The sequence below is a fragment of the Gavialis gangeticus genome, unplaced genomic scaffold (genome assembly GCF_001723915.1).
Source record: "Gavialis gangeticus isolate Ggan-Ray unplaced genomic scaffold, GavGan_comp1, whole genome shotgun sequence".
Classification (NCBI taxonomy): domain Eukaryota; kingdom Metazoa; phylum Chordata; order Crocodylia; family Gavialidae; genus Gavialis; species Gavialis gangeticus.
The window spans coordinates 7,034,700-7,042,829 of record NW_017729027.1 but is presented as its reverse complement, the minus strand read 5'-3'; the positions used below and the strand labels follow the sequence as shown (position 1 = coordinate 7,042,829).

Below are 8,130 nucleotides of genomic sequence, written 5' to 3'. Positions count from 1 at the left end.
AGAGGACTTGGGGCTGGCCACTGTTCTCATGCGCTGAATGCAGCAGGGCCCTCCCCCCACATCTCTGATTGGCTGAGGGGCCCCAGCAGTCCCACTCCTCCCTGCAGATTGCCACATGGCTTGAAACTGGTTTAATTACCCTGATTAAGCCCTGGAAAGCCCTTAATCCAGGCATTTAGGCATGGATTAAGGGCTTCCCTGGGCTTAATCAGAGTAATTAAACTAGTTTTGGGACATCCCAAGTGGTAGGCTCTATCATTTTGGCAGACTGTCTGAACCAAAAACAAACTTAGCAAACAGAGAAAAAGGCAGGAAACCCTGCAGTCTTGGAACATAGTGGGAGGAGGAGAAGGGAGGAAGGTGGAGCAGGGCTTCTTACAGCAGGAGGTGCAGAGGCTGCAGGCAGCTGCGCTGTGGTCCTAGGCCAACTGTAGCAGGCAGCCGGGAGGCTGCACCTCTGTCTGAAGAACCCATGGCCCAGCTAAGAAGCAAATTTGAAAAAACTGACTTTGAAATAAACATGGCTATGTCAGTTTATAGATAGTACCCATAGATTTAGTTTATCCAAAATTGATGCATGTTACCTTTTTTGAAACTGCTGCAAGTTCTAACACAGGTGCTCTATAAGTATCCTTTTAAGTAGCACGTTGGCACTACTACATATAGTACAAACTATGCTTTATATTAGTCCAAAGCTAGAAGGCTCCTCACTTACCATGGAGTTTATCATGCTGGGCCCCAGCAAAGTCAACAGTGTTTCAAACCATGGTGACCCCACAGCTCAGCACTGCTCAGTATGTGTATGTCCAGATACCTGCCACAAAGGAGCCATGTGCTAAGTAGCCCTTTGCTCATGAATGGAACTGGGTATTCTTGTCATGAGTCATGGGATTCTCCAGTAATTTATATGCAGATGAGGTGCAAGGCAACCTGATCTGGCCCCTGTAACAGGGGGGGCTTCTCAGGGCTGATCTCACTGGGGCCCGCCTACCTGTTTCTAGGCTAACCACCCGCCTTCTCGCCCGCCACGCCTTGTTGGTAATTAATTAATAGATGTCAATTAAGTGGGAGGCTGCCCATTTCTTGCCCCAATGCTAGGGGGCGCTATCTGAAGCTCCGTTCCACCCCTACACCGCAGCCCAGCCCTCATAGATGGCATCCATAGTTCTCATAATTACTGGCTCCTTGCTGGGCCCCAGAATCCTAGTGTTGAACCCCTCTTGGATTCCTCTCCTCCAGCAGCCTATTCCACCTTCATCCTGGGCACCATAGCTCCCTAAACTGCTTCCCCTTCTGGCCGTGGTCCCCCAGAACCTTTGGCTACTAGCTGTGGCCCACCTCCAGGCCAGTCAGAATCCCGGGCCTTCAGCTCTTGGGTGTCCCTGGCAGTGGGTCCCTGGCCCTTTGACCCTTCCGGTCCTGGCCCCAGCATTGACCAGTCAGGGGATGTCCAGACAGGTGTGAGTTTATGGCCACACACTCTTCCTCTGGGTTCCACCTTCCAGACCCTACAATAAGAGGTAACCCACCTGGTCGTAGGGGCTAGGGGTTAAGGCGCCCCAACCCATCTTTCACCAGAGTGGTAACTGGCCTGGCATTTCCTGAGGGCTCCCGTGCCACTGGGAGCCCCACCAGGACACCCACTCCCGGCAGGGTGCAGTTTTAGGTCGTACCCAGGACCAGGAGCCTCCTGACCATCCCCTACAGATCCTCCCTTATTTCCAGATGATACCAGCAGCCCTCCGGCCAGGCGATGTTGTTGCCTCACCTCCAGCAGCAAAACTGCCCTGTTTATATGGGCAGCCCCACGTTCAAAATGGCTGCCCTCATCAGGCACCTGGCAGCTGTTAGCTCCAGACCCTTAGTGGCAGGCACCCACAATGCCCTGCCACAGCCCCATGTCATGGAGGGCAGGACTGCACTAATCATATGCAACAGGGTGAGAGAGGAGGTGGCAGAGGGATTACGGGTGAATCATTTGGGTCCGCGTTTGGCAAAGTTTGCCACACTTTTAAGTCTGATGAAGAAACAGGAATCATTGGAAGTGGGAAAGAAAAGCACAGCTCAGCTGTGGGGATGAAGAGGCAGTTGAAATGTGTGCAGTGTACACCATGACTTGAAGAAGAGGCAGGGCTGGGGGAGACTGTACTCAATGAGCAGTACCACATATCTTCTTCAGATGGGTTGCAGTAATCTCTTCTTATGGTAGGTTCCCATTAGCATCTTGATCTTTTTGACTAAGATCAAATGGAACCAAGGGGAGGATATCAGGGCTGGCTCTAGCTCTCCATGTGCTGACCTGGTATTCTAGTACCGCCAAGCCTGGTGACAGTTCTCTGCAGAGTAAGCACCCACATACATCCAAATGCTCCCACCCCCACACCTACACGGTTCCCATTGGTATGGTTGCCTAATATGGTCCGTGTACTTTATACTTGTGCTTAGTGTTAGCTGCACTTAATCGACTTCATAGTTAATTTCCATTCCTGAGCACATGCTGCTTTTAGCAGCAGTTCAAAGATAAGTTATGTATTTAATGTAGTTTCCTTATATGCAAATGTAAGACAAGTGGCTTTCTTCCTCATGCTGATTTGTGTGGGAAAACCTCATCTTATATTCAAGTAAATATGATGATAATGGACACTTTTAAACATTTTCTTGTGCTGTACAGCGTTAGCAAAAAGAAGAACTGTGATTTATTTGGTATAACAGAAAAGTGTTCAAAAAAATACCAACGAAGAACGATGGGTAACAAACCGTGTTCACAGTTTACAATACCAGGACTTGAGTGTTTAACTAAAGTCTCCCAGTAGTTTTGGTTGGGCAGTCTTGTTTTTTTATTGTTAAAAAGTTGTTCCTACACATCTTACAAGTGCTGTCATACAAGGGTGGGTGAAGAGTCTGCTGGGTCTAATTAGTGATTTGTCATTTAAATTGCTCTCTGAGCTAGGGTGAAAGGTGCTAACTATTTTATGTAAAACTAAGGTTATATTATTTATGCAGATAATATCTCAAGTTCAAAACATATCTAACTTTGTTGTAATACCTTTTTTAAAGCATTTTCCAACGTGCCTGTTACCCAAGGACAACTCATTACACCCAAAGAGAACAATGACAAACAGCTGATTTTGGATGAAATGGAGAACTTCAGTCTTACTGTCAACCCACTGAGTGACAGACTTTCCTTGTTAAGTACCAGTAGCGAGACTATTCCAATGGTTGTGTCTGATTTTGACCTTCCTGACCATCAGGTAGAAATACTCCAGAGTTCTGACTCTGGCTGTTCCCATTCATCTGTTGGGGACAACCTGAGTTATGAGGTGGAAGCAGAGAGCTTGAGTGCTCAGGATAGTTCTCAGACATTGAGAGAAGACTCGCCTGATGAAGTTGTGCAGCAAGTAGTTACTGACTTGATATGCAAGGTTGTAAGTGGTCTTGGGGAAGAGACTGATTCAGTTAAGCATCATCTGCATCCTGAAGATACATCATCTAAAATCAGAACTTTGGTTCATTCTGAGGAGGTAACCAAATGTGAAGAACAAAATATTCAAAGCAGCCAAAGTAGTTTGCTTAGTAATGACAGTTCACAATTGTTATCTGCTTCAACTGAGACAGGACTCGAAAGCTCAAGGGATGAAATCTCTAGAAACAACTCTTCACCATGTATTGCAGTAAGCCAGCAGTCCCTCTCTGACCTCACTTTCACTGTAACAGAAGCTAAGTCAAGACAGAGAAGTCACAGCAGTATTCAGTTTAGCTTCAAAGGAAAGCTATCAGAAAAAGAAACTATAGTTAAAGAAGCTGGTAAGCAACCAGGAGCAAAGCCCAAGGTGAAAATAGCAAAAAAGAAAGATGAAGAGAAGAAAAAAATACAAACAGAAAAACTTAAACAAACCAGTGTTTTCTTTAGTGATGCGCTTGATTTGGAGAACTGGTACAGCTGTGGAGAAGGAGAAATTTCAGAAATAGAAAGTGATGTGGGATCTCCAGGAATGCGAAAATCTCCCAATTTTAACATCCATCCTTTATATCAACACGTGTTGCTTTATCTCCAGTTATATGACTCTTCAAGGACATTGTATGCTTTTTCTGCTATCAAAGCAATCTTGAAAACAAATCCTTCAGCTTTTGTAAGTGCTATCTCAACCACCAGTGTCAACAATGCATACACTCCTCAACTGTCCTTGCTTCAGAATCTTTTGGCCAGGCATCGAATATCTGTAATGGGCAAAGACTTCTATAGCCACATCCCGGTAGACTCTAACCACAACTTTCGGAGTTCTATGTATATAGAAATTCTTATCTCCTTGTGTTTATACTACATGCGGAGCCACTATCCAACTCATGTAAAGGTAACCCCACAAGACTTAATAGGAAACCGCAATATGCAGATGATGAGCATTGAAATTTTGACACTCCTCTTTGCTGAATTGGCAAAAGTAATAGAAAGTTCTGCAAAGGGCTTTCCTAGTTTTATTTCAGACATGTTATCAAAGTGCAAGGTTCAGAAAGTGGTCCTGCATTGTTTATTATCTTCTATCTTCAGTGCACAGAAATGGCATAGTGAAAAGGTGGCTGGAAAAAATATAGTGGCTATTGAAGAAGGTTTCTCTGAAGATAGCCTTATTAACTTTTCTGAGGATGAAGTTGACAATGGCAGTACTTTACAGTCACAGCTCTTAAAAGTGCTGCAGCGATTAATTGTTCTAGAGCATAAAGTAATTACTGTACCAGAGGAGAATGAAACAGGCTTTGAATTTGTCATAACAGACTTGGATCACATCAGTGCACAGCAGCCAATGACTTCTCTTCAGTATTTGCACTCCCAGCCTATAACCTCTCAAGGCATGTTTCTTTGTGCTGTGATAAGAGCTTTACACCAACACTGTGCCTGTAAAATGCATCCTCAGTGGATTGGCCTAATCACTTCTACTCTGCCTTATATGGGAAAAGTTCTACAGAAGGTGGTGGTTTTTGTGACCCTCCAGCTTTGCAAGAATTTAGATAATTTAATACAGCAGTATAAGTATGAAACAGGACTATCTGATAGCAGGTATGTATATCCATATTTTTTTTTCTTTCTGCAAATTTGATCATATATTTCAATGTTTAATTACTAGTGCCTAGCAAATTCACTACAAATGTATTGTTGCATTTTAGGCCTATTTGGATGGCATCAGTTACCCCACCAGATATGATTCTAACTGTATTAGAAGGTATAACAACAATAATTCATTACTGCCTACTAGATCCATCTACACAATATCATCAGGTAAGCTTATTTAAGGATCTAAGAAGTTTCTTATGCACTATTTATCAAATTAGGGTGAACTAGCTCATTAATGATGCTTGCGGTGTTGCATTTATTTAAGACTTAAGTTCTTAATGGGAAAAATACACAAGCACACTCACTTTTATATATAATACACAGATACATATACACGTACACACATACATACATACATTTTGGGGGAATAACACTTGGGTTTAGAGCAGCATTTTTCAACCTGTAGGTCATGACTCAAAAGTGTGTTGCAAAAATATATGAAAGGGTCATGAACAAACTTTTAAAAATGGATCAACAAACTTCAAAAATGGATTCTACTTTAAAGGAGAAAAATGTGAGAAACTGTGGCTAATTAAGCCATGGTTTTGGGCCATCTTCAAGTGGTGGGCTCTGCGATTTTTGGTGGACTCGCTGCAAAAAACCGAACCCCCCCCCCCTTACCCTCCCCCCCCAAATACTCTGCTTCCCTGTAAGTTGGGTAAAGACTGGTAAGCCATGCAGTCTTGGAGCACAGGTGGCAGGGCTGCTCACAGCAGGAGATTCAGAAGCTGCAGACAGCTGCACCATGGTTTTCAGCCAGCTATAGCAGGCGTCAGGGAGGTTCTTCCCTTGTCTGTGGAGCCCCAGACTGGCTATACAAGTAGAATGAGCCAGGACAGGGCTTTGCAGACCCCGATGCAGCCTCCCAGCTATCTGCCACAGCTGTCCTGGGACCACAGTGCAACTGCCTGCAGTCTCGGAGCCTTCTGTTGCAAGCAGCCCTGCTCCCCCCCAGCTTCATGATCTTCCTGCCCTTTTTGCTACTTGCTGGTAAGGTTGAGCTTGGGGTTTTTTTGGGGGTGGGGGGGTTCCCCTGTGAGCCTGCTGTTTTTCACGGAGCTTGCCCCAGTTCACATTTTCCACAAAAATTGCACAATCGTGAATTCAGTAGGTCCCTACTAATATGCCTTTTAAATACACAAAGCAGCATAAAATCACGATGGAAACTCCTAGATTTCAGAATTCTAAATTGTTAACTATAGTAGTCAGCTGTAGCTCTGGCTTCCATATGGATATTACTGCACGTTATCAAATGATGTGTTCACCTATCTAGCTAGTTCTGTTATGTGATCTAACATTACCATTTTTAATCCATTTTTGTGCTAACATGTAGTTTTCTTGTATATTAGGACCCTTCTGGTTTTGACCAGAGAATATTTTGTAGCAATTACTGTATACGTAATCTGTGTTGGGAATTTGACCCAGAACCTATTGAATCATTTTGTTGTTGTTTGCTTTTTAGGTTTTTTTTAAATATATATTTTCCCTTCTATTTCTCCAATCCTTTTAAGTAGTCATTTAAACACTAATTGTTTTGTAAGTAGAGAAAGGTATTATGTATGTTATATTACAACTCTAAAATCACCCTAATCACTTGCAAAGGATTTTAAAGATGATCACTGTAGACATAGACAGTTCTTCAAAATATATCTCAGAGATAATGAGTTATTTTAACTCACTTGGAAGGAAGGGGCCATCACCAGAGAGGACTATACCTCTGTTGCTTGGGACTGTAGTGGGGTGGTCAGGAAGGCAAAGGCAGAGATGGAACTGGGACTAGCTACCCAGATCAAAGACAACAAGAAGTTCTTTTTTAAATACATAGGGGGTAAAAAGAAGGTACTGGGTAATGTGGGGCCTCTGCAGGACACACTAGGAAATCTGGTCGTCGCACCAGACAGCAAAGCTAACCTATTTAGCAATTTCTTTGCCTCCATTTTTCTGAGTAGGGACCTGATCACCAACCCCACTGGGACCCCTGTAGGCCCTGTGGGAGGCACACCCAGGCCTAGGGTCAGTGAGGACCTAGTCAAAGAACTTCTGGAGGGACTGGACGTATTTAAATCAGCTGGTGCTGACGATCTCTACCCCAGAGTACTGAGGGAGCTAGCAGAGGTTATTGCGGGACCTCTGGCATGGCTTTACGAGCACTCATGGTGTTCTGGCAATATGCCAGAGGACTGGAAAAGAGCCAGTGTGGTTCCCATTTTCAAAAAAGGGAGGAAGGAGGACCCAGGAAACTATAGGCCAGTTAGTCTTACCTCGGTCCTGGGGCAGCTTTTTGAGAAAATTATCCTGGTGCATGTCCACAAGGGGCCAGCAGAGGAAACTATGCTTAGGGGCAACCAACATGAGTTCATTACAGGCAGGTACTGTCAGACAAACCTGGTGGCCTTCTATGACCAGGTCACCAAATCCCTGGATGCAGGTGTCACGGTGGATATAGTCTTTCTGGAATTTCGGAAGGCCTTCGACACAGTCTCTCACCCCATTCTCATTAAAAAACCAGGAGACTGTGGTGTCGATGCCTATACAGTCAGATGGGTTGCTAAGTGGCTGGAGGGTCGCACCAAGAGAGTGGTGGTGGATGGGTCCTATTCGACCTGGAGGGATGTGGGCAGTGGGGTTCCGCAGGGCTTGGTCCTCAGGCCCGCGCTGTTTAACATCTTCGTCAGCGACTTGGATGAGGGGGTAAAAAGCACCCTGTTCAAATTCGCAGATGACACTAAGATGTAGGGAGAAGTGGGCATGCTAGAAGGAAGAATAGGTTGCAGTTGGATCTGGACAGGCTACAGGGGTGGGTGGATAAGAACAGGGTGGGTTTCAACACTGACAAGTGCAAGGTGATGCACCTGGGGAGGAAGAACCAGCAGCATACCTACAGGCTGGGGAACTCCCTTCTCTTCAGTGCAGAGGTGGAGAAGGATCTTGGAGTCATTATTGATGCCAGAGTGAACATGGGCCAGCAGTGTGGGGATGTGCCCAGGAAGGCCAACCATACCTTGTCATGCATCCACAGATGC

At 44.9% G+C, this 8,130-nt stretch overlaps 1 protein-coding gene across 6 annotated transcripts in view; it reads left to right on the top strand.

Annotated features, from left to right (window-relative positions):
- Positions 1 to 8,130, top strand: part of DOPEY1 (dopey family member 1) — a 165,817-nt gene that overhangs the window by 89,192 nt on the left and 68,495 nt on the right. For all 6 annotated transcript variants that reach the window (XM_019520432.1, XM_019520429.1, XM_019520430.1 and 3 more), the window contains 2 exons: positions 3,058 to 5,053; positions 5,161 to 5,272. In XM_019520432.1, coding sequence (XP_019375977.1) covers positions 3,058 to 5,053; positions 5,161 to 5,272 — 2,108 coding nt within the window. The remainder of the gene's footprint in view (positions 1 to 3,057; positions 5,054 to 5,160; positions 5,273 to 8,130) is intronic.